Source organism: Nelumbo lutea, chromosome 2 (genome assembly GCF_056320005.1).
Source record: "Nelumbo lutea isolate HS-2025 chromosome 2, American lotus-T2T, whole genome shotgun sequence".
Taxonomy (NCBI): Eukaryota; Viridiplantae; Streptophyta; class Magnoliopsida; order Proteales; family Nelumbonaceae; genus Nelumbo; species Nelumbo lutea.
This window is the reverse complement of record NC_142685.1, coordinates 110868471-110894952: the sequence shown is the minus strand read 5'-3', so window position 1 is coordinate 110894952 and position 26482 is coordinate 110868471. Positions and strand designations below refer to the sequence as shown.

The 26482-nt window shown below is 38.9% G+C and overlaps 2 protein-coding genes across 4 annotated transcripts in view; both read left to right on the top strand.

Moving 5' to 3' along the window:
• On the top strand, nt 1-23177 carry LOC148872782 (ecotropic viral integration site protein). 2 transcript variants are annotated; one of them, XM_088970354.1, is made up of 3 exons: nt 1-213; nt 22568-22675; nt 22796-23177. In XM_088970354.1, exons 1-3 carry the CDS (start codon nt 151-153, stop codon nt 23018-23020), a joined length of 396 nt encoding a protein of 131 aa, XP_088826480.1. In that variant the 5' UTR covers nt 1-150; the 3' UTR covers nt 23021-23177. The 2 variants fall into 2 exon arrangements, with proteins under 2 accessions (XP_088826480.1, XP_088826479.1); XM_088970353.1 differs by having other exon boundaries at nt 165-586.
• Nucleotides 23178-24019: 842 nt separating this feature from the next.
• LOC148872781 (putative E3 ubiquitin-protein ligase LIN-1) overlaps nt 24020-26482 on the top strand; it is a 44122-nt gene continuing 41659 nt past the window's right edge. The window contains exon 1 of one of the 2 annotated variants that reach the window (XM_088967892.1): nt 24020-26373. In XM_088967892.1, the coding sequence (XP_088824018.1) occupies nt 24607-26373 (1767 nt within the window). In that variant the 5' untranslated portion in view covers nt 24020-24606. The remainder of the gene's footprint in view (nt 26374-26482) is intronic. The other variant, XM_088967891.1, reaches the window with a different exon arrangement.

Below are 26482 nucleotides of genomic sequence, written 5' to 3'. Positions count from 1 at the left end.
GAAGATTTACAACAGCTTAAGCTCCTTTAAAACAGGAGAGGCTGTGTTTTCCAAACAGACAACGTTATCTGTACGTGAAGGAAAATATCCGCTGCTTAACAAGAAAACCGCTGTTGTTCCGTAACACAAGGAATATCTCAGCAAGCAACCATGGCCGAAGAAGGAAGAGCAGACGCTCAGCTCTTTGGGCTTCTCTCCAATCTCCTTCAACAGGTACCTGGATCATTATGCATAATCCTTCTATTTATTTTTCCTGTTTTTCTTTGCCTCTTCTAGTTGCAATTAGCGATTAGTCCTTTAGACCCTGAATTTTCTCCCAAAAATAACACTGACAACCTTTTTTCATTTCTGAGATGACCATTCCGGATCTCTCTCTCTCTCTCTCTCTCTCTCTCTCGTTTTGGGTATGTGGTTTGTCTGTTTAAATAGAAATTGAAGTGATGAGTTTTGCATCAGAGCGGGGAGATCTACTTTTGTTATTTTTGACAAAAGTTTTGTTCTGGGTATCCCAATCAAGATGCAGCCAGAGGTTTTTCAGAGGGAATTGAATGGTTCGACTACATTCAACGTTATATTTGTTTTTTTGGTAAATTCAGGAGAACGTTATATTTTCCTTGATTGTTGAATTGCTCGTTCGGACTTCATTTTGTCCTTGATTAGTTCTTTTAGATTATTGCTCCAAGAGATAAAGTCTGAAATCTATGCGTGCTTCTCTATATTAAATTAGATTAAGACTATATTGCTTTCATAATCGGGGTTAAAACTTAAATGCGGTGAGATAACTACTGCAGAACCACACCACGCATAGCCAGACACGTAATTGGGGGCATGGAATGGACTACTGGCAATCAATGGGATGCAGTTTCTTTTTAATTCTATTCATTCCAATGGACAATTAGGGAGTTCTGTAGGGATTGAGTAGGATAATGATTAATTCTATGCTGGTTTGAGACGTCGAGAGTCTTGGGGTGGATGAAATGAATAACATGCTTTTTGAATATCCTTATCATTCTTGTTGTAGTGGCATTGGCTTAGATGGTGTTCATTTGGTCATACATTAGCATCATGGACCAATTTATTATGATATGGGGATGAGAATTTATGTTAGAATCTCTTAGTTCAAGTGAAGGCTGTATTGCTCCATAAAGAATACACAGTTAAAAATAAATGAGAAAACTAAGGCTGCATTTGGATAGAATGCTGCTCAGCAGAATCACTATTCAAAGGATCTTTTTGAGTTGAAAATGATCCCTTTTTATCAATGAAGCATTAGCTTTTCTAAATCACTTCTGAAAATATCTTTGAACTGATAAAAGGAATTAGATATTGGAATTTCACATATCCAAACTCTTTTTTTTTTTTTTGAAAGGTAAATGATAATTTTATTAATAAGGGAAGAGCAAGGGGGAGAGGTTCCCACCCAGGGTAATGAGGAGATAAAAGGGGAACTAAATCCCTGAAGAGATAGTCAGAGCATTACATGGCAAAATTATTGCCTCATACAATCTTCCCCCATTGTCTACAAAAATCAGCAAATATAAGACCTTTAAATTTCTACGATACAGTTGCCCAATGCACCAGAGGCCTCTCCATCTTTCCAAAAACCTCCTCAATTGAAGCTGATTTGTCCTGAAGGCTTAGTTTGGAAAGAGTACCAGATGCAAATATGTACAGTGCAAATACATACAAAATACAAGGCTTTGCACTCTACATTTTGTATTTGTACTCCTTCCAAACTGAGAAAGAGTACAGATACAAATATGTACAGTGCAAATAAATACAAAATACAAGGCTTTACACTTTACATATTTGTATTTGTACTCCTTCCAAACTGAGAAGGCTCAGTTTGGGAAGAATGCAAATACAAGTATGCACAGTGAAAATACAAGATTTAGAAATACCATATGCAAGGTTTTGCACTGAACATTCCGCTGAAAGGACTGTCATTCTGCTCCCTCTATACACACCAACATGAGGCTATAGGAACCATATGCTAAAGGATCTTCCCCAGTTCCCCCTAGCACTGAAAGGGATTGCTTGCCAAGAGGCCTGGAGGAGTGGCCCACTGAACACCAAACAGAGACAATATGTGCCCTCACGCCTTATAGGTGAAACTGCAATGGATCAAAAGGTGATTTATAGACTCCTTAACTTCTTGACACAAGCGGCATCTGTATATAACTTACATCCGTTTGGGTTTTAAGCTGTCAATGGTCGAAATTCTTCCTTTGAGGGTGGTCCATAAGAAGAAGATAGCCTTGGATGGAACTTTTTTCCCCCAAATCCAAAACCAGTGAACTCTCACTCCATCATCTGGACTCAGATTAAGAGCTAAAGATTTGACAGTGAAAGTTCCAGAATTGGTACCTTTCCACCACAAAGGATCCTGATTAGACAGCTGAAGTTGAATCTGATTTAAATTACCCAATAACAAAGCTACGGAGTCAAACAACAAGTTGTCCACATTTATTTTCAACTGTGGGCTCCAAACTATTTGACCACCAATCACCTCATAGCAATCCTTAACAGTTGCAACTTGTCCTGAGCAATAGCACAGGTACGAGGGAAAACTAATTCCAGAGGTGCTTCACCATACCACTTGTCCTTCCAAAAGTAAATGCGCTCTCCATGTCCTAATTTGAAGGAGACCAAATAAAAAATTAGCTCTCAATTTTTCATAATTCCTGACCACAGGCCCAAACCATAAGAGCTGTCAACGGGATTAGTTTCCCAGCCCAAGGCCTGCCTCCCCATATTTTTTTGCAAATTTGCTTTCTCCTAGCCTGCCTCCCCATATTTTTAAAGGCTGAATACCAACGCCTCCAAGCTTAAAAACTGTTTCTTAGAAATCCAAAAGTTCACTGGCATTGATTCTATGGTAGCATGCCAAACTTCACCTAAGTAACCTTTTCTAGATTATTGTAAGTTTAATAACCATAAATGGAAAATTAAACTAACTAGAATATATCGTGAAAAGTAATCATGTCAATCTCAATTTTACAAATATAAAGATATATTCTCTTCTACAGTCCTGAACTAACCACTCTTTTTTTTTGTCTGATCAATAAATAAAAGAAGATTTAATTAAAGCCAAGCTTGAAGAGTACAATGAGGTGGGGTTATTCTCCACCCCAAACAACAAATTCACAGCTTTGTCCAAAACATTTGATGTCTAACATCTCCTTGTTTATGTAGAATATCCGCCATCCCATTTTCTGGTCTTCTCACCCATTTAAAAGGAACAGTCAACTCCCTTATAATACTTTCAATTTCCCGAACTGCGTGCCTATAGATCCATGGGGTTTGGGTACTGCATATTGTCCAAGAAATGACCACCTGAGAATCCCCTTTCACATCCAAGTTGTGGAATCCAAATTGCTTAGCAAATTTTAATACATGTAGTAATCCAAATAGTTCTGCGAATGCATTTCCGTTCTCTAATGGTTCTGAATACAAAGCAGAACCTTTCTTCTGAATCTCGAAATAGACCTCCTAACCCAGCCACAGCTTGATTATCAATAAAACTTCCATCAAAGTTAAGTTTTATAAAGTTGGTTGCTGGGGTTCTCCGGTCCATGATTGGTTCTTTCCTTTTCTTGGGTCGAAAGTTCCACTTCTTTCCAAGTTCTCAGAATGCCATTCAGTGAGAAAACTTGGAAGGCTTCTAGAGTCTTCGTCCAGTGTGTGACTTTAATTTTTACTGTCTATGATTTCCATCTTTGGCCTACTATTTTCGTTGAAAATTCTCCCATTTCTTTCTTTCCATACAGTCCATATCTTAGCTACCTTCATTGTTTTCCACAATAACCTTCTCCTTTTCTTTGGCTGTCTCAAGAAGTTTGGGTCAAAGAGACCCACCACATCCTAAGGTGGAGTCCCCCTGCACCCAAAGAGAGAACAAAGATGCCCCCAAATACAAAGCACAAAATGACAAGATAAAGAGATATGATAAATAGTTTCACCATTGTCTTTACAGAGGATTCACATGTGAGGGGAAAGGCACTTATTTGGCCTTCTTTTATGAAGCACATCACAGGTGTTAATCTTTCACTAGGAATTTCACCCCCAAGCTAGTAGGCTATATTAAGGAATTAAAGAATGAAGAACAGGTAAAAAAGCCAACTAGAGAAATTGACTAAACCCTAGTCTCCTCTACATTTTGATCCAAAAAGATTGAATCGAGTCTGGCCAGTAGATGGATGAGAGATTCAATTTCACAACAAGCAGATAGCTCATATCTCATGTAAAATTGATATTATTAATTATTTGAGCGAGCCATTGCTTGGTGCAATTGTAAAATCTTGGGTTGACAAATGTGAAAATGCATGTTTGGGTCTGAGAGTGGCGACTTTGTGCAATAGATGCCCAAGGTCAGGTCCATATTGAGTTCACCCCTCTCAAGATCCTGGATAACTGGGACCAGCATTGTGCAATGATTTTTTTGCCAAGAAGTGGTATTGGTGAATAGGGATTAGTTGTATCAGGTTCCTGTCCAAGGGTGTAGGGTGTAGATGATCTTCTACATATTGGTTCATTCTTTATTGGCGGTTATTGCCTGCTCTTATCCTGATAACTGATTCTTCTTGTACTTATCTTTTATCTATTTTGATAAAGTTATGCATTGATCTGTTTCTGATTTGAAAAAAAAAATGGTAAATTACATATAGGTACCCTGTACTTTGGGGGTAGTGACACTTAAGGGCCTGAACTTTCAAGTGTGACATTTTAGTATCCTGAACTTTTAAAAATATACACTTAAGTCCAACTCTGTTAAAATTAACATTACAGTGAGGGTAAAATTATAAAAATACTCATATTTGGAATTTTTTTAAATGCTCTTCACTGTTCCATTCAAATGCTTTTATTCTTTATTGAAAAGAAGTATAGAGATGGTTACAAATGGAAAAAAAGAGTAAAATAAAAGTTTAGTGAGAAAAAGAGAATCTAAACATGGTCATATTTGTATTTTTGCTCTCATTGTAATGTTAGTTTTAACAGAGTTGGACTCAAGTATATATTTCTAAAAGTCCAGGGTGCTAAAATGTCCCACTTAGAAGTTCAGGCCCTTATGTGTCACTACCCCCAAAGTACAAGGTACCTATTTGCAACTTACCCCAATAAAAAGATGGAAGGGTAGATGCGAAAGTAAAAGATTGAATAACATGAAGGTGAATCTTAATTCAAAATAATATCTTAGAGTCTCTTTAATGTGATAAAGGTAATACAAATGCCAACATCGATTTCAATACAATTGGAATTGAAAGAGATTGCATAATGGTGAAGTAAAAAGACTATGGCTTAATTGATAAAAAAAAGACTATGGTTTAGACATTAAGGAAAGCTTCCTACTAGTCTGGTATTTTAAGAATACCATCTTTGCTTCATGGATCTCCAACCGAAAATTGTTTTTTTCCAAGCTTTATGGCTGGTTCAGCTGGATAGAAAAACTATTGTGCCAAATAATTTTTGGCAAACATCACAAGGCAAAAGGTGTTGGGATTTGGGAAATTTTGAGTTTTATCATGTATCAGAATCAGCCTGTAACCAGAATAATTTAGGAGCGAATAGAGAAGGAACGAAGGGAGAAAAGGAAGAACAGAAAAGAGCAATCAGTGGGGAAGAAAGGTTGTCCCATCCTATGGGTTCGTTGATATCATCATCTAAGCCTTGTTCCAAGACTCCTGGCTATATGGGGTTGGCTATGCAAATCATGTTCTGCCATTCTGTTCTTTTCAGTGCTATATCCAATGTTAAATACGTAACAATTACCAAACTGCACCTACTTAAGTAATATATTAGAAATGAATTCATTGGTGAATTCTCTAGTGGATGGACTGGTAAAGTCAGGGGTCAATAAAAATGAATTGCATTCGGGTACCATACAAAATTGGGAGGATATGTAATTGACGGGGAGTTAGATGGGGCTAACAACCCGAAAAGGGTGCAAGGCATCTAGTTGCTATACTTAGATTTTCAAAAATAATAAAATGTTTGTTATTGATGAAAAATGTTGAAGATTAATCAGTTTTATGGTGTTTTTCTGAGTAGATGTTTTATGTTAGTTGTTACATAGGAGGTGAGGATCATAGTAGTTATGCGAATCCAAATTTTATTATGTTTTTGAGTGTTATATATGTTGTTTTATGTTTTGCCGCTTTATAAGGGCATAGTTGTCTTTGTACCGTTCTATTATTTTTAGTATAAATAATAAGTGAAGGGGGCAGCCAGATTATTGCTCTCTTTTCTTTTCAACTTCTCTTTTTTTCCTTCTCTCTTCATTCTCTCTTCAAGAAAATACTTTTCTTTCATATTTTTTAGTTCAACAGATTTCTACTTGGTATCAGAGCATCGACTAAGGGTTTCTTGAAGCATTCTCATGCAGCCCTAGATCAGCCGATTGCATGAAGTAGTAAAGGGCTGATCGATCTGCTATAGATTGCCCAATTCTTGGATTTTTTGGTGGGATCTAGTCGTCAGGAAGGTGATTTACTATTCGATATCAAAATCAAGAAGAACTGGAGTACGGGGAAGAGTCTTCGAAAAGTTGGACTCTTTGTTTTTGATCTGATCTTGGGCTCCTAGGTATTGTTAGTTTTCTTTTGATTTTCTGAAGAGGGCGGTTTGGTTTCTAGAATTTTCTGAGCTTCCCGGAGTGATTGGTTCACTCTTCTCTCTGTTGGGAGGCATGAGGAGGAGAGAGATTTCTCTCCAGTTAGGGTTTTTTTTTTCTTCCGGAAGGGTTGGTTTCTGTGTGTGTGATATTAAATTATTTTTTGAAGGTCTCCAATCTATTTTTTCTTACTGTTAAACTGTTTGAAGTAAGATGGAGAGTTGGAATATCGAGATGAAATCTACCGATACTGTGGGACTGTGTGTTGGAGGTAGTAGTGATATTTTTATGTCTGTGATCATTAATATAGTAAAACTTGATGGTACAAATTATTTGGAGTGGGTACAATCAACTAAGATGGCTATTGGTGCTCGTGGAAAATTATGGTATTTCACTGGGGAGGAGAAGAAACTTGATACAAACTCTTCCCGATGGGTGCAGGAGAATTATATGGTAATGTCCTAGTTATGTAATTCTATGTTACCTTATATTGCAAAAAAATTCCTATGGGCTAATACTGCTATGGAGATTTGGGATGGAGTGATTGAAACCTACTCTCAGAAGCAAAATGAAACCAGAGCCTATTATTTAAGAAATCAGGTGATAAGTATGAAATAGGGAGAAAAACCTCTTGCTGTGTATTTCTCCATGCTGAAAACCCTATGACAGGAAATAGATCACTTAGAAACTGTGGTATGGGAAAGTGTAAATGATGCAACAATTTATCACAAACTGGTAGAGAGGAATATGGTTTTTGAGTTTTTGGCAGGGTTGAACCCTTAATTTGACATTGCTAGGTAGCATATTCTTTCTAGGGAGGGTGTTACACTCTCTTAGGCCTATGCCTTTATCTCTGGAGAGGAGAATATGAGGAATGTAATGCTGAGACAGCCTAGGATTGACCAGTTGGCTATGGTTGGTACAACAAAACTTAAGTTGAATGGAGACGGGTAGCGAAATTAGAAGGGAAGATAAGAAGGACTTGGTGTGTGATTATTGCAAGAAGCCTAAGCATACTAGGGACATTTGTTGGAGGCTTCATCCAAATCTTATGCTTGCTCGGATAAGAAACAAGAAGGAAAATGTAAATGTAGCCACTACAAGAGACTCTTCAGCCCCTTTTTCCCAAACTGATTGGGAATCCATTGCAGCAACAGTGAGAACAGAATTGGAGAGGTTTGGACAGCTTATGAGTAAGAAAGATTCACCTAGCTCTAGCTTTCCAGATGGACAGCAGAATGCAGGAGCCAACTACTCCACTTCCTTTGCACATACAGGTAGTTCATATGCAACTGCAAATCTCGCATCCACTTCAAGTAAGGAGGGACTTCCCTAGATTATAGACTCAGGAGCATCTGAGCACATGACTAATGCCCCTACCCTTTTTAGTTCTTAGCAGTTGTGCTCTGGTAGAGACATAGAGTCTCTATAACAGATGGTTCACATATGCCCATTGCTGGGAAGGAGACGGTTAGAGTGACCAATGATATAACTCTGTCTTTTGTTTTACATGTCCTTAGACCTCATACCAACCTACTGTCTGTTAGTTCTTTGACAAAAAAATTGAATTGTTCTGTGATCTTTCTTCCCAGTAATTGTGTTTTGCAGGATCTGGAATCAAGGAAGATGATTGGGAGTGGTCGTGAGGTAAATGGAGTCTACCTTCTGGATGAGATTCTGAGACATCAAGGCCCTCATGTTAGCAACAACAGTAGTTGTGGGTCAGAGTCGGTGAACCAGATTATACTTTGGCGCAATCACTTGGGACATCTTTCTTTTAGTTCTTTGAAATGTCTTTTCCCAAAGTTGTTTGAGTCTGTTTAGTTATCTACTTTGGAGTGTGAGAGTTGTCAGTTAGGAAAGCATTGTAGACAGTCTTTTATACCAAGTAATAAAAGAAATACTTCTGCTTTTAATATTGTTCACACTGATGTATGGGGACCATATCATATCCCTTCCATGGGAGGATTCTGCTACTTTCTCTTGTTTGTGGATGATTATACACGATATTCTTGGATATATTTGATGAGATCATGTGATGATTTCCTAACTTGGTATATCAGTTCCACCAGATGGTTCTTATACAATTTGGAGTGAGAACTAATGCTTTTAGATCAGATAATGCCAGAGAGTACTTTGAGAAGGACCTGACTTCGTATCTCTTAGAATATGGTGTAGTTCATCAGAGCAGTTGTGCATATACACACCAAAATGGAGTTGCTGAGAGGAAAAAACATACACATTGTGGAGGTGGCAAAGAGTCTTATGGTGTGTACTTCAGTTCCTGTGCAGTTTTGGGGAGATGCAGTTCTTATAGCCGTGCATTTGATTAACCATGTTTTTTCACGGACTTTGGGGTTTAAGGTGCCATTTAGACTTATTTTTCCAGATGGGGAGATATTTCATATACCTCTGAGGGATTTTGGCTGCGCTTTCTTTGTTCACATTCCTGGCCCTCATCGTAAGAAATTGGATCCTAAGTCCAAGAAATATGTTTTTCTTGGGTATGCTCAGAACCAAAAGGGGTATTGCTATTATGACCCAGTGTCGATGAGCAGATTTGTCACTATGGATGTTACCTTTTTTGAATTCACCTTCTTCTCAAGTGGTTCTCCTCAGGGGGAGAGTTTTGGGGAGAACTCACAATCTGTTCCTCTTCCTGTTTCTTTGGTGGATCCATCAGTTCAGCTAGAACCTTCATCAGTTTAGCCAGTACCTGCACTTCTAGTTTCATTACCTGAGCCACTATGGGCAGTCTCACAGAAATATCAGCGCCGACAGATGATGGTTGACTCCACACATCCTCAACCCACACCACTCTCTGTCAGTCCTTCTGAAACTCCAGATTCGGCGGATACAGTTCCAGATATTCCTCTTGAAACTAAGCCTGTTATGTTTTCTGATGATAATGCTCCTGTCCCTAACACCATTGTTGCAGTTGATTCTATTGACCTTGATCTTCCCATTGCACTTCGTAAGGGGAAGATAAAGTGTATAGCTCACTGTATTTTACACCATCTTTCCTACAGTGCCTTATCACCCTCCTACCGTGCTTTTCTTTCTTCCCTGGATTCTGTGTCTATACCTAGGAATGTTACTGAGGCTCTCTCCGAACCTGAGTGAAAAACAACCATGCAAGATGAGATGGATGCTTTGGTCAAAAACCAAACTTGGGAAATAGTTGATCTCCCCCTAGACAATGAGACAATCAGATGTAGATGGGTATTCACAATGAAGTATAAGGCCGACAACATGATAGAGAGGTACAAGGCAAGGTTGGTAGCAAAAGAGTATACTCAGACCTATGGTGTTGATTATCTGGAAACCTTTGCACTGGTAGGTAAGATGAGTTCAGTTCATATCCTTTTATCTCTAGCAGCCACCTATTCATGGCCCTTGTTCCAGTTTGATGTAAAAAATGCCTCTTTCAATGGTAATTTACAGGAGGAGGTATATATGGACATTCTAGTAAGCTTTTATGAAAATGTTGGTAAAGGAAAGGTGTGCAGACTCAGAAAATCTCTGTATGGATTGAAATAGTCACCTAGGGCTTGGTTTGACAGGTTCAGAGGGGCACTCATCTATTTTGGATATACACAGACACAGTTTGATCACACTCTCTTTGTGAAAATGAGAGATGCTCTGGTGTCGATTCTGATTGTGTATGTGGATGATATAGTGGTGACAAGAAATGATCTGGAGGAGATTGATGATCTCAAAAAATCATTGCAACAAGAATTTGAGATCAAAGATATTGGTGAGCTCAAATACTTCTTGGGGATTGAAGTTGCAATATCCAAGCATGGGATCTTCATTTCACAGAAAAAGTATGTACTTGACCTACTACAGGAGACTAGGAAGTTGGGGACCAAACCAACAGACACTCCTATTGATCCAAATCACAGAATTAATGGTGTGGATGGTGAGTTGGTAAAGGATGTGGGGAGATATCAAAGAATGGTGGGCCAACTGCTGTATTTGTGTATGACACGACTAGATATTTCTCATGCTGTTAGTGTTGTGAGTTAGTACATGTATGCACCTCGGGTTCAACACTGGGAAGCTATTGAGAGAATACTTGCATATCTAAAAAAGCACCCTGACAGAGGCATTTGTTTCTCAAATCATGAGAATTTGAAGCTAGAATTCTATACAAATGCAGATTGGGCAGGATGCTTAGATGACAGGAGGTATACATCAAGAGTGTGTACCTTTGTAGGTGGAAACTTGATCTCCTGGAAGAGTAAGAGGCAAGCGATTGTGGCAAGGTCAAGTGTAGAGGCAGAGTATAGATCCATGGCTCATGGTGTCTCAGAACTTCTTTGGGTTAGATCTCTTTTGAGTGAGATTGGGGTGAAAGCAGAGGAACCTATGATGTTATACTGTGGCAATTAGGCTGCAATCAATATTGCCCACAATCCAATTCAGCATGATAGGACAAAACACATTGAAGTTGATAGACAACCGGAGAAGTTTGTTTGCCTTATGTCTCTTCAGAGTTGCAGCTGGCTGATGTTTCTCACTAAAGGGATGGCAAAGAACAAGCTTGAACATGATCTACTCAAGTAGGGAATGTTTGACATTTACTCCCAACTTGAGGGGGAGTGTTGAAGATTAATCGGTTTTATGATGTTTTTCTGAGTAGATTTTTTATGTTAGTTGTTAGATAGGAGGTGGGGACCACAATAGTTATGTGAGACCAAATTTTATTATGTTTTTAAGTGTTATATATGCTGTTTTATGTTTTGCCACCCTATAAGGGCATAGTTGTCTTTGTATTGTTTTATTGTTTTTAGTAGAAATAATAAGTGAAGGGGGCGGCCAGATTATTGCTCTCTTTCTTTTCAACTTCTCTTCTTCTCCTCTCTTCAAGAAACTACTTTTCTTTCAAATTTTTTAATTTAGCAAATTTCTACTAAAAATATATTAGATTTAGACCTGTTCATGGGCTGGGCTCAGGCTTGCCTTTTGCCAAAATTTGAATGGGCTTGGCCCAAAGCCTGAGCCAAAATAGCATTAAGCCAAGCCCGAAGCCCGGCCCATGAACATGTCTAATTGGAATGGACTCTAATACCCTTATTAGCATATAAGAAAATTCTTAAATACCTCCAAACCTACTAAAATAAACTTCTAACAAGTTCGTAGAAGATCAAGACTGTAATCAGTCTTGAATCCTAAAAGGTTTTAGGTTTGTAAAACAGAAGAGAGCATATAAGAAAATTCTTAAATACCTCCAAACCTACTAAAATAAACTTCTAACAAGTTCGTAGAAGATCAAGATTGTAATCAGTCTTGAATCCTAAAAGGTTTTAGGTTTGTAAAACAAAAGAGAAGATGAGAGAAAATGAGAGAATAGAAGAGAAGCAAGAGAACACAAGTTGCTGAAAGGAGGGACAGATTCTAACTAATCTGCCGCCGCCACTTCAACTTAATATTTATATGTTATGCTAGTTACAGGAAATGACACATCTGCCCTTGGTGTTTACATCATAACACTTAACAATATAAAACTGAAAAGTAAATAACAATTAGAATAACAGAACTAGAATAACAGAAAAACATAACAAATAGACTAGGATAGATCCGCTTCTAGCTTCTTTCTTGATACGACTTTAGTGAGGATATCAGCTAGTTGCATACTGGAAGTGATGTAAGAGAGGCATACTTCTTGAGATGAGACCCTCTCTCGTACAAAATGCCGGTCAACTTCAATGTATTTGGTTCTGTCATGCTGCACTGGATTATGTGCTATATTAATAGCTGCTTGATTATCACAATACAACATCAGAGGCTTCTCATACTCAATACCCAACTCCTCAAGTAGAGATCTTAGCCATAGGATTTCAGCCACTCCGTTGGCCATGGACCTGTATTCTGCTTCAGCACTCGACCGGGAGACAACACTCTGCTTCTTACTTTTCCAGGAGACAAGGTTTCCTCCCACAAGGGCACAATATCCTGAGGTAGACCGTCTGTCATAAAAAATCCCAGCCCAATCGGCATCCGTATAGACCTCCACCTTCATGTGGTTACTGTTCTTGAACAATATACCTCTACTCGGGCATCTCTTCAAGTATGCTAGTATTCTTTCTGCTGCTAGAAGGTGCATGGTTCTAGGAGAATGGATGTACTGACTGACAACACTAACTGCATAACTGATATCTGGCCGAGCGAGGCACAAATATAGGAGCTTTCCCACTAACCGCTGGAACATAACTTTGTTTTCAAGCACCTCTCCACTCTCCGCACTAATCCTGTGGTTCTGTTCAATGGGTGTATCTGCAGGTTTGACACCCAGCTTTCCAGTTTTAGCCAACAGATCTAAAGCATATTTCCTCTGTGAGACAAAGATCCCCTGTTTAGATCTGGCAACCTCGATACCCAAAAAATACCGTAGTGGACCCAGATCTTTCACCTCAAACTCTTGATGAAGGAACTGTTTGAGGGACTCAATCTCATGGCTGTCATTTCCTGTCACCACAATATCATCAACATATACTGCAAGTAGTGTCAGTGAAGACTCCACCCTCTTAATGAACAGTGTATGATCTGACTGGGCCTGTACATAACCGAACTTCCCAAGAGCTAGTCTGAATCTGTTGAACCAAACTCTAGGTGACTGCTTCAAACCATACAATACCTTATTGAGCCGGCAGACCTTCTTACCTGTCTCTGTATCATAGTATCCAGGAGGCAACTGCATGTAAACCTCTTCCTGCAAGTCCCCATTCAGGAAGACATTTTTAACATCCATTTGGTACAAGGGCCAAGTGTGGCTTACTACAAGAGATAATAAAACCCGAATGGTGGTCATCTTGGCTACCGGGGCAAATGTCTCCAAGTAATCTATACCATAAGTCTGAGTGAACCCTTTTGCAACTAGCCGAGCTTTGTACCTCTCAATGGAACCATCTGCATTGTGCTTTACAGTAAATACCCATCTGCATCCAACTGGTTTCTTTCCTTTGGGTAAGTCAACTAGCTCCCAGGTATTATTTTTCAACAGGGCATGCATTTCAACTTGCATTGCACCTCTCCACTCCGGGACTGATAGAGCCTCTTGCACTGTTCTTGGAATAGGGACATTGGAAATGGAACTAAGGTAGGACCTGTAGGTAGGTGATAGGCGCTCATAGGATAAAAAATGGGAAATACAGTGGGCTGTAGATGTGGTACAATGTCGTTTCCCTTTACGGACTGCAATCGGAAGATCAAGGTCATCTATAGGAGGTGAAATGGCAACAATAGAAGAAGTCTCTATGGGTCTTGGGATTGTAATGCCTGGACCTGGAGCCGTAGATGAGATTGGAGCTGGCTTGGACTGTTGATGATCGGGATCAACCTGCCTGCACCGCCTGTGATAGACCCTCAACTCCTGATCCCTCTGACCACCCTCACCATTGCAGTTCCCCCTCAACTCCTGATCCCTTTGGCCACCCTCACCATTGCAGCTCCCATCACCCAATGGAATAGGTAAAGGAACTACCCCACTCTCACTGCTCTCCCCCTGAAGACATGGACCTAAACCCCTACTCTCATTGCTCTCCCCCTGAGGAGAAACCCGAGGATAATAGGGTGTCTCCTCAAAGAAAGTGACATCCATGGAGACGAATCTCCTCCCTAAGACAGGATCATAGCAGCAATACCCCTTTTGAGTTCGTGCATAACCAAGGAAAATGCATTTGGAGGCCTTGGGTTCAAACTTGGAGTGATGGGGTCCGAGAAGCTAAACAAAGCAGGTACAACCGAAAGTCTTAAGGGGAATAGAAAACAACTCCTCATGTGGGTATAGAGGGGAAAAAGGAGATCGCAAATCAAGAACCCGGGAAGGAATCCGATTAATAAGATAGACCGCCGTGAGGATAGCATCACCCCAGAAGCGAATAGGGACATTGGAGGTAACATAAGACTTCTAGCCACCTCCAAGATGTGCCTATTCTTCCTTTCTGCAACCCCATTCTGCTGAGGTGTATGAGGGCAAGAGCTCTGATGGATAACCCCATGAGTAAGAATGTAAGATGCCAATGACTTAGCAAAGTACTCCTTTGCATTATCAGATCTAAGAACTTTAATCTTGGCATCAAACTGGGTGAGGATCATTTGGTGAAAGTTTTGGGTCAGGGCGGGAACCTCATCTCGTGAACGCATAAGATAAACCCAAGAAAACCGGGTATGGTCATCAACAAATAACAAAAAATATTTGTACCCACCCATAGAAGGAATGTGATATGGCCCCCAAACATCCGTATGCACGAGATCAAAAGGACGATTACTCCTTTTATTACTCAATGAATAAGAGTTTCTACAGTGTTTAGCAAACTCACAACTTTCACATTGCAACTGGGACAACTCAATAGACTCAAACAAAGTAGGAAACAAACTCTTTAAGGATCGAAAAGACAAATGACCCAATCGGTTATGCCAAAGCATAACCGAACTCACACTCTGGGAAACAAGTGACCTCTTACCCACTGACTCTTCCCGACGAGAACTCTCCCCGAACAGATAGATCCCATTCGTCTCACGGCCAGTCCCAATCACCTTTTTCGTCTCCAGGTCCTGAAAAACACACCGGTCAGGGAAGAAAGTTACTGAGTAGTTCATGTGTTTGGTAATACTACTGACTAAAAGGAGGTTAATATCAAGCTTAGGAACATGTAAGACAGAAGACAAAGAGATCGTATCTGATAACTTAATGTCCCCCTTCCTAGAAATAGGAACTAGGGAGCCATCAGCAATAGATACTCTATCCCTACCAGATGACAAATGGTAAGAGGTAAACAATGAAGGCAAGCTAGTCATGTGGTCGGATGCACCTGAATCTATTACTCAACAAGGTTCAGTAGTACCTGGAGCTGAGGAATGGTAGGCTGAAGCTAGAGTACCTGAATTTACGGTTGTAAGCTGACAACCCATCTCAGAAACACTACCATAACTGATGCTCCCAAAGCTGCCTTCTGCCTGATTTTTAAACTCCATCTCGGTCAAGTCTTAAAACAGCACTTGGACTACCAATCACAACCAAAAACAGTATAGGCCTGATTTGTATTCACAGTGTATGTGCACAACTGGGATAACTCTGATATGAAACCAACAAACAAACACAACAGTGGCTGTCCGTAGAGCTCAAACCCCTTTAAGAGAGTTCGAAAACCCCAAAAAACTCTGAAAAACAGCTTAGAAGGAGGTCTGATTTGCCTTTGCAGAATTAGGGTTTTAATCAGTCCTTAAAGTGATCAATTCAGTTGCATAATCTAATCAGTACTGTATAGATAGACTTGCATTAGGGTTAATATGAAACCCTAGAATCTGATCAATGCCAACAATAGACCTGAGGACAACTCTAGGTAGATCACAAGGTTCAGTCCAGCACTAGGGCTTGCGGCAAGATCACTTCAACCTATCTTTTCTTAGAAAAGTAAATGACTTACAAGAAAATAATTGATCTGAAAGCTGAAAGCTGATCCGAAACTGATCTGAAACTGATCTGATCCGATCAGAAATACCAGCACAAAACCGATGTGATCTGAAACTGGTCTGATCCGATCAGGAATACCAACACAAAACTGATCTGAAATCAATCGCCTATCAATCTGAGATGCTATTCTCTGAAATCACTACTGTGGGGCCCACTACCGTGAGAGCAAAAATAGGGTTTCACTCTGAAATCACTAAAGTGCTCAGCTGCACTCTCCAAGCAGTCCGCACCAGTGGGACTTGTCGTAGGGCACTGTGAAACCCTAAAAACTAATCCCCTTTGAAGAGGAGGGTTCGGCCCAAGAATCAAACCCTAGAGCAAACTTGAACACAGTTTGGCCCCTCTTTCTAGATAGGTCCAACCTATCTCGGCTGATTGCAATCTCTAAAAATCAGTAAAGAAACAAACTTACTTACTGATTACCTGCCTTCAATGTACTGTCTTCTAGGGTTACCTGAACCCTAACCTTCGCTGCCTCTTCCTGATTACCAACTCTCTGCAGGCTGCGGCAAGTCTTCAACTGTTGCGAACCTCTCCTGGTAATCTCCAAGATTCAACCGCCGAAAAACTTCTTCAAGACTTCCAGTCCTAGCTAGTTCTCATGTGGTCGGCTGGACTAGATACACATGAGAAGCCCTAGATAGGCTCTGATACCATGTAGAAGATCAAGACTGTAATCAATCTTGAATCCTAAAAGGTTTTAGGTTTGTAAAACAGAAGAGAAGATGAGAGAAAAGGAGAGAATAGAAGAGAAGCAAGAGAACACAAGTTGCTGAAAGGAGGGACAGATTCTAACTAATCTGCCGCCGCCACTTCAACTTAATATTTATATGTTATGCTAGTTACAGGAAAGGACACATCTGCCCTTGGTGTTTACATCATAACACTTAACAATATAAAACTGAAAAGTAAATAACAACTAGAATAACAGAAAAACATAACAAATAGACCAGGTACATTCTACCCTACGGACAGAGTGGCCCCACAGCTGTGGGGTCCACATCAGTTTCTCTACAAAGTTTAATAACTTTGGGTCCACAAGAATTGTCAAGAAAATATTTATTGAAAAAATATTTAGAGGGGTGGAAGAACTAAAGGCTATCATTCATATTAGGGCTGTATGATGGCCGAAATCTTTGGAACTATTCACAGACTACACAGTGGATGACATGTTGAGGAAGTGGGGTGAATTAACAAAATGCACACAGACCAAGTCAGTAATGAGCGTGTCTTGGACCCCTCCACCTGCTGGATTCATGAAATTAAACTTCGATGAGAGTAGTAGGGGGAACCCTGGATAATCAAGGATTAGGGGTACTTTAGGGATGAGAATGGGGTCATTTTTGCCATGTTCTCAGTTCCAATTGGGGTGGGTGACTCCTAATTGAAGGGGTCATTTTTGCCATCTCCCTTAGAGCTGAGATCTTTGCAGTTATGGAAGGAGTCTAGAAAGCTAAGGAGATGAACATCAGAAAACTCCTAATTGAAGGGGATTCGGAGGTGGTGATAAGGTGGCTGAATGCAGACAGCAATGGTTTATGGAAGTACAACAATCAGAGGAGGAAATTTAAGTGGTTGGTGCGGGAGATGGAAGTTAAGATGTGCTGGGTTAAAAGAGCAGCCGATTCTCTAGCTGATGGTTTAGCTAAACAAGGGGCAGAAAGGGATTCAATGTTTTGGGCTAAGTTGTAACTTTATTGTCTCTTCCTATTCCTTGTTTTTCTTGAAGGCCTTTGTTGTACTTGAAAGATAAGTGTGTTTGTCTTCCTTTTATAACTTTTTTGGTGAATTAATGAAATTGTTATTGATAAAAAAAATATTTATTGAAAAAAAATTGTCAAGAAAATCAAAACAACAGATACTTTTGAGTGATAGGCCATATAGCCTAAAGCAGCCTTAGAATCTGTTAAGAAGCAACAGAAAAGAAGTTTATGTATTAGCATTTAGTTGGGAATAAATATTTTAAATAAATAAGGCCCAAAGAAATTGCCGAAAGTCCAAAAACTTAAATTACTTACTGATACTGAATGTATTAGATCAAAAGATAAAATATTTTGAGCAAGACCTGTGATTAGAGTGCTTTCTTTCATTATTAGGAAAAAAACAACTCCCTACTTGCTTATGGTGGATTGGATGAAGATGAGAGATATGAAGATGGATAACTTGTCTGAGGTGTGCAAAACCAAGGAAAAATGTTGTTCTCACCTATTTTTTCTCTTAGCAATATTAGTAGTTGATATTTAACTGATTCTATTCACTTTCTGATGGAGTTGGTGTGCCCACTGAACTGTTTTAGGTTGATGTTGTCTTTGCCTTCTTTTCATTTGAACTATGCAGTTCAGTTGCACTGGGCATGAGTTTGTTATTTAATGGGGTCTTTGGATAGATTAAAATAGAAAGGTTCTTGAAGGTGAGGGTAGATTGATGGAAAGGGCTTCCTGGATCTTGGATCTTTGCTTATTCTAACAAAAGTTGAGGGGTTTAGGGTAGATTGTGGTAGGAATTGGGATGGTATTTTGGGGTGGGGTGGGGGTGAAACTTTGTAAAGAAAAAAGAAATAAAAAAACAAGTATTTTTACTTATAAAGAAAGAAAAAGAAAATAAACAACTAAGCTGACCAATCTTCCTCCCCACCCCCCCAAAAAAAAATCACTAGAAGGAAATGGCTATGAAGGTTTGAGGTTCGTAGTGCCATGTTTGTTATCAAAAGACTAAAGGTTGGTTGTTTGAGAAACAAAAGATTGCTAAATCTTAAATCTTTTTTTTTTTTAATTTCTTGAAATTTAAGAATGTCCAAGAATGACAAGGACATGAAAGGCCCCAAACTCAACATTTTTTCAATTGAATCCCAAAGTCAGCAACTTCACTCCTAGGTGTTCTTGGGGAGTGGGGGGTTAGAAGTGGTAGTTGGTATTTGGGTTCATTCCTTCTAGCTCTATGGTAGTTTAGTCCTTAAAATTATCCTTCTTTCTCTTCTTTAACAATTTTATCTTTCTTCACTCTTCTAATTTTTTTTAAATAATTTTGTTATGGATAAGAAGAACGATGGGCATTAGGAAAGGAATTAGTGCTAGATAATATGGTATTGGATCACTTATTAAAAAAAAGGCATTGGATTAGACATATGGGCTACATCAATACTCACAATGTCAATTCTATGGGTTCAATTTTGAAATTTTAGTAGGGTTTTAATTGAACAAACTAGTTCTTGAAACTGGTCTATCAAATATTGGTTTGGCTTTATGCTGGCAGGGTGATTGTTGAGATATTGTGTTTATTAGGTGATTGATGGAAAAGTTAAGAGAGAAGAGAAAACACTTCACATGATTTATTGACTTGGAGAATGCATAAGCTAATTACTTAGGATCAAGAGGCTGGTGGTGGAAGGAGACATTTATGTATTCAATGAGTGGATGAGACACCACTTTAGTGGGCCATGGAAGTTGATGAACTTCATTAGAGGCTAGAGCTTTTGTTTTTCTTCTGATACCTTGTTCACATGGACACATAACATGGCCAATTTTATAGCTGATGGAACTTGCTAGAGAAGGTACTTGGAAGAGGGGCCAGTTCCAGTAGGGATGCAAATAGATCGGATCGGATTCGAATCAAGTTGTATTCAAATCCAATCCGACATTGTTCATGTTGGATTTGAAGACTCAATCGGATTTGATAGGACTCAATTTGAATTTGAATCCTATTGGTAAGTTGGATCTTCGGATCTGATCCGATCCAACTTGTTTTCTTTAAAAAATAATAAATTATTAAAAGAAAAATAAAATATACTAATTTAAATAAAGTAAATATTTTTTAATTATTTTCATCATATATATATACATGTTTTTTATAAAAAATAAATGATATAACAAATTTATAAAAATATATATTTATAAATAAATAAATAACATATATATGTATTATATATATTTATATTTATAAATATATAATATAGATTGGATTGGATAGGGGGTGGGTGGGTGATTCGAATCCGATCCGATTTCTGATCAGATCCTCTTATTCGATCCGATCTGATTTGAAAATCCGAAGAGGGGTGATCCGAACTCAACCAAATAGGGTCAGATTGGATCATGATCTGATCCATTTGCACCCCTAAGTTCCAAGGATTATACTCTTCTGTAGGGGTGGATTTGAACCGGGTTGAGCCGAATACTTGGCAATTTGAGCGTGGCTTGTCAAAACAATGCTAGGCTCGAGCTTGATTCGAGCTAGAGACTTGAGCTCGAATTTGGCTTGGCTCAAAAGCTAGCAAGTTCGAGCTCATCTTGGCTCGAGCTTGATTGCAAGCCAAGCTTCCTATAAAAATAAAAATTATACATATAAAAAATAATATTTTTATTTTATACACAAAAAATTAAGAATTATAAAAATTATTTTATCATACATATAAAATATAAAAATATTATATATATTAGTTATTATTATACATAAAAATAAAAGTATTATATTTATAAAATATTATTATATATTACAATAAAAATTATATATATATATATATATATATATCGCGAGCCTCATGATCCGAGCTTCACTAGGCTCAAGCTCAACTTGATTAGCAGACGGGCCTATATATCGGGCTTGAGCTTGGCTCGAAGCTCGATTTAAACCAAGCTGAATTGAGCTTTTCACAAGCCAAGCTCAAATAGCTCATGAAAAGCTTGATTCATTTCCACCCCTACTCATTTGTCGTAATTGAGCATGGGATCCTTTTTTTTCCTTTTTATTTTTTCAACAGAGGGAGATAGAAGAGAATTTCTAGTTGTTGTAGGTTTGCACTAGCCATTGATATTGAGCCCTAACCTATGGGCCTTTAGAAAAGGAAGTCAGACCATGTACATGGTTTGCTAATGACATAGCCTTTATAACAGGAGATGCTCTAGATTCAAAAGATCTCAAGATAAGTGAGTCTAGGACACTAATGTAAAATGTGATTGTAGTGAAAAGTGAAAACATGAGCATGACAGGAGGTTGAGATACCAAAATGACCATTTTTGTACTTAAGATTCGAATTGTAGGTGTTGAGATAGAAGAGTGAACTGTTTGGATGTTGTTTAAGGTAACCTTTTCTGTATTTAGTTTCAACCTATAGAGGTTGAGATGGAAAAGTGAAATGTCTGGAAGTTGTTCCAAGTGGTATTTGCCAATAGAAGAGTGAACTGTTTGGATGTTGTTTAAGGTAACCCTTTTCTGTATTTGGTTTCAACCTATAGAGGTTGAGATGGAAAGGTGAAATGTCTGGAAGTTGTTCCAAGTGGTATTTTCCAATAGAATTTGAGTAGGGTGGTGAAGTGAAGATGTGCTTCCAAGGTATTATATGGTAGATGATATATGTATACGGTATACCATCAGATAAAGGGAAAATCAAAGGTGCCAGCTGACAACTATAGGACAAGCCATGCTCCATGAGATAAAATGATGGAATTAAAAAGCTACATGCTTGTACAGTGAACATAGTTGATACGAGGACATATGGACAAATGGAAAGGCTAGAAAATGCAAAACTAAAGATTAAGTCTATTTATAGAAAATAAATTAGTTGTAGTAGGTGATACCATCAGACATTTGATGAAGTCTATTTATCAAAGACCAAACAAAGCACCGATTTACTGCTGCTTGTAGGTTCCTAGAAGATGAGTTGTTGCAAAACAGGTATGGGCTAATCTAGTGTAAAAACTTGAAGACCTCTATAGATTTTACAAATGATTTGGCTGTAGACAGATCAGAATGTATGGGCAAAGTTTGTCTGTCCAAGGGAGGTAACTGGTTCAAGTATTAATTGAGTTGAGTTTACATGAGTGAAAATTTTACTTGCAATATACCAAAGGTGCTTATGGTTGGTGTAAAGGGGATTTGTCCTAATCCTTCTGATGTCACAAACCTTGAAGCCTGAGATGGTCCAACAAATTTATTTTACCGATAATGCATTTATTAGTGTTTCTGTTGATGGAAACATACAGACCGCTCATGTGGTAATATGGATTACTTATGAAAATAACAGATGAATGAATATTAGGGCTTGACAACCTAGAAAATGCAAATTATTTTTCATTCCCCACCAAATATTGATACAAGATTTCATTTCTGATCTGCTTTTTGATGAGTTGGGGAGTCTGATAGGAGAACATAGATAACCACGTTTTTTCCTTGGAGGATGCTTTTTTCATAATACAAGTCCTTATGAATAATTCCTACACTTTTTTTGGACTCTTCATATTTGGAAGCTTCTCTGTGGATCATGCAGATAGTTCCAGCTCATATACTTGAGTATGGTGCATGTATTTGCCATTCTCATGGGGTAGCATATTCCTCATCCAATCATGTAAATTTTTACCAATAAAAAATCATGTAAATGTTGTGATTGCTATGCTGTAGTAGACCAGCATTGCCCCTTTTCTTGTTTTGATGATGGGCATGCTCTGATGCTCAATATGACTGTCTCTAATGGATATTTGTTTGTGTAGGTAGAAACATTAACTAATCAAGAAGAAGTGGAATTACGTGCTAAAATTGAAGCACTTGGGTTAGAGGTTACCAAAGTGCCACCAAAGCCATCGGTGCATCTTGATGAGGTACTTCTAAGGTTCATCTAGAGCCATTTAATCTACTGAAGTGTTTATCTTATTCCTTCCAATCTGAAAGATGAGTATCTTCACATAGCAGGTTTCTTCTTGTTGAATTCATTATTTTAGATGCAAATAGCAAAGGAGCTGGACAAATTGTCGGAAAAGTTAGATGATCTAGACGAGAAGATATCCTCAACCATGGCTTCAGACCCACAGGTGCAGTCTCTTTTGAGTAGCACTGCTGATGTATGGATGCCAGTCATTACAGCTTCTTCTGATGAAAGGCGAAATTTTACAGCACCCACTGGAGATGGTAATAATGTAAAGGAGGAGAAAAATCCTGATTCCTGAGTGATTCTTATGCACTCCTTGTGTATTCTCTAAATAAAACTATTTATTTTCTCCCCAATGTAATTTATTTCAACTCTCAAGAGTCAAGAAAGGAAAAAAAGGATGCTTTGTTTTAATCAAGAATTAAAGTATTATATTTTCCAGCAACTTTTGTATATATCTTCCGTGTTCATTTGTCGCAACAGTATTGTTCACAACTGATGAGAGGAATTATGCAGATGAACTTTAAAGGGATGGGATGATCTCTCTGTTCCCTCGATGATCTGTTTCATGAAATCCTGTTTCATCATTATTTCTTACCATTTCCACCCATCTCTTGCCGTGCAGGGAATACCATGCATCTAGAACAATTGTGTCTTCTCAGGTTGGTCGCCCATCTGTCCAACGGGCCCCACATCATGATATTCCAGATGTTTGGTCCAAGATGCATGTGCAAGGGTATATAAGAATATTTGTATCCTTTGGCATTTTTCGAATGTCAAATAGTTTGGACGTTGGGGCCCCTGGTTAAGTTTTGTATGTTGTATGGGCGTGTTTTGGACTAGGCTCTCTTTGTGCCCCTGTCCTCAGTTACAGCCAAAGTACAGAGTTTCATTCATGGGACCTCCAACAGAAAAGATATAGGGGCATAGGCATCGAACATGTTCAGTTTTAGCCATTCGATCTATCAAACCTTACTTAAAAGTCTCCACATGGCCCCCCTTTAATCTTGGTTGTCCACTAAACATCTTTTATTTATTTATTTTTATTGATTGAAAGGCGGCTAACCACTACACGTTAAGAAATGCAACACCACATGAATATGGTAAGAAAGATCTAGTGGCCAACTCCAAATTTAGGTATTTTATAAGGTCAAAGCAAGGTTGCAGACGGGAGAAGGGGACAGCATTCGTGGTCGTGGGCCTTTATCTTCTAAATTCATCTTGGGCAAATTATGTGGGCCCCCAATTAAAGCTTTGGGCCAATAAATAATGTAGTCCTAGAGAGGACTGAGAGTGAGAAGAGGGTGGCAGTTGAAACGGTTGAAATGTGAAACGCGGGACCGCCAGCAATATCAAGCTTTGCCCATAAAAAGATTGATTTTGCTAGCCAACCTCTCCATTTGTCTGCTATTGGTTGTCTCATCGTCTTCCCTTTGCCTTCTGCCTGTTGTTGCCTTCCTCTCTCGTTCTCTTTCTTCTTCTGTTTTTCCTTTTGTTGCTTAGCAGTTAGCAGTAAATGGTGCTTGGTCAATTAATGTCAACATGGTCGTCTTTTTCTCCTCTGGAAGCATCATTAGTTCAAGATGCTTTCCCTCTGGAAGCATCTTTTGGCATAGCAAATCACCCCAGATTGCTTTACTCAATCAGGAACCCCAGAATATTTTAGTGAAATGCCTGAACCTGAGCTAGCTCGAGTGGAGAATGAAATCATTGTTGCCTCTTCATGGACTGCCAGATATTCATTCAAGGGCAATGGTGTTCATGCAGTAGATTCAAATATAGAGGTAGTTATCCTTGACTTTGCATATACTTCTTTTCCCAAGGACAGAAGCTAGATCAAATTATCTAGTTTGAAGCTAAGGAAATTAATCATAAGGAGCAGAAATGGCATCATCTTTGGAGAAACTTTTTGCAGAGGAAGGGTTCAAAGGAAAGAGTAAAGCATGGCCTAGAGCTGCTCTTGGATCCATAACTGTGAGTGTGCCACCTTATCTATCTGAGGAGAAACATCATTTAGGTTCTTCATCCAGTGCTTTTGGAATTGGGAGAGAGAGGGGAAGATCTGACTGCTCTCAATACGGGTTGAAAAGTGAACTGCCGCCGAGAGACAGAGTTAGGTGTAGGAGATGGAGAGGCAGTTTAATTGGGAATGATAGGACTTTAGAAGGATCGAGTAGGAACTTCAAGGAAATTGAGAGATTAGAAGGAAGAAATTCTAGTGATTACTTGCAAGAGATTGGGAGTTCCGCTAATAGGTATCGTGAAGATGCCATACAAAGTAAGAGAGTTGACCAAAGATTCAAGGATGCACTGGGAAGTGAGAGATTCGCAGACAGGTCAGTGAAGGAAGTGAGGGAAATTGAAATAGGGAGGAATAGATATTCTAAAGGTTTGGGGGATAAGGACAAGGGGAGATATGAAGAAAGGAATAATAAGGATATACTAGAAGATAAGAGGACCAAAAATAATGCTGACAACCATCTGCTTGGGCAACTGCATTTCTCAGATATTTCGAGACAAAGTTTGCAGAAACCAGATATGTCTTATGGAAAATCAAATAATATTTCACATAACAGCAAAAATCTTGAAGATATTCAGAGTACAAGGCATCTTGATACCGAGGAAAGAGTTTTTGTACCTGCACTTGATGAAGTTGCAATACAGGCCCTGATTTCTATTCTAAGTGGTCATATAAGACACTATCTCAAAGATGAGTACTTCCGAATATCACTTCGCCGCAACTGTTCCTGTTGCCTAAGTTTTAATGAACTGGAAGAAGGCCATCATGCTGAAAGCAAGGTCATAGCCCATCTTGAACAGGCAATGGATATGGTAGAACGAGTTGCTGAGAAGTCTGCAAATGCAAAGAAGCTGAAGAAAGCTTCTTTGCAGCTGAATGCGATTGCAGGTTTGAATTCAAAAGATTTGAAGGATGGGTTTACATCTGGAGTTCCCAATTCTCATTTATCAGCCTGTGCACACCTCTACCTTGGTGTGATCTATAAGCTCCAGAAGAAAGATAGAGTATCTGCAAAACATCTTTTGCAGGTCTTCTGTGATTCACCCTTTCTAGCACGGACAAGTTTGCTACCAGAAATGTGGGACTACCTTTTCCTTCCTCATCTTACACATTTGAGGGTGTGGTACAATCAAGAAGCTGATTCTATACCAGATACATCAAGTAGACAGAAGAAACTCAAGCTTCTTGAAAAAGCATATAATGAAGTACTAAATACTGGTACTCACCAGTTTGCAGTTTATTACAAGGACTGGCTCACAGAGGGAGTTGAAGGTCCTGCACTTCCTTCTATTCAATTCCCTTCAGTGTCAATTAAACTTGTAGTGGATGGAGATTCAGATGGAAATTCTCCAGAGCTAGGACCTGGCCAAGTTGACCCTGCTTTACCTAAGATGATGATAAGCAAAAAGTTGCACACTGCTGTTTTTGGCCAGTCAAATAAATTAGATGGCTTGGATGAAGTTGAAGATGGAGACGGAGAAGCAGAGTTTGATATCTGTGCGAGAAACTTTGATTTTACTGTGGAAAAAGACAGACAAAGAGTAATTTGCTCTCCTGAGCCAGGAACATGCATAGGGCAGCATATTAAAGAAAATTCTCCCAAGACTTTACAAGTTGATGCATCTCATGCTGTAAGTAGTTCTTTTTCTTTTTCCTCATGTTATTCCATACCATGGTTACTACTTGCTAGTTTGTATTACCTAGGTATCATAGGGCATCAGACAGATTTGGGAGCTCATC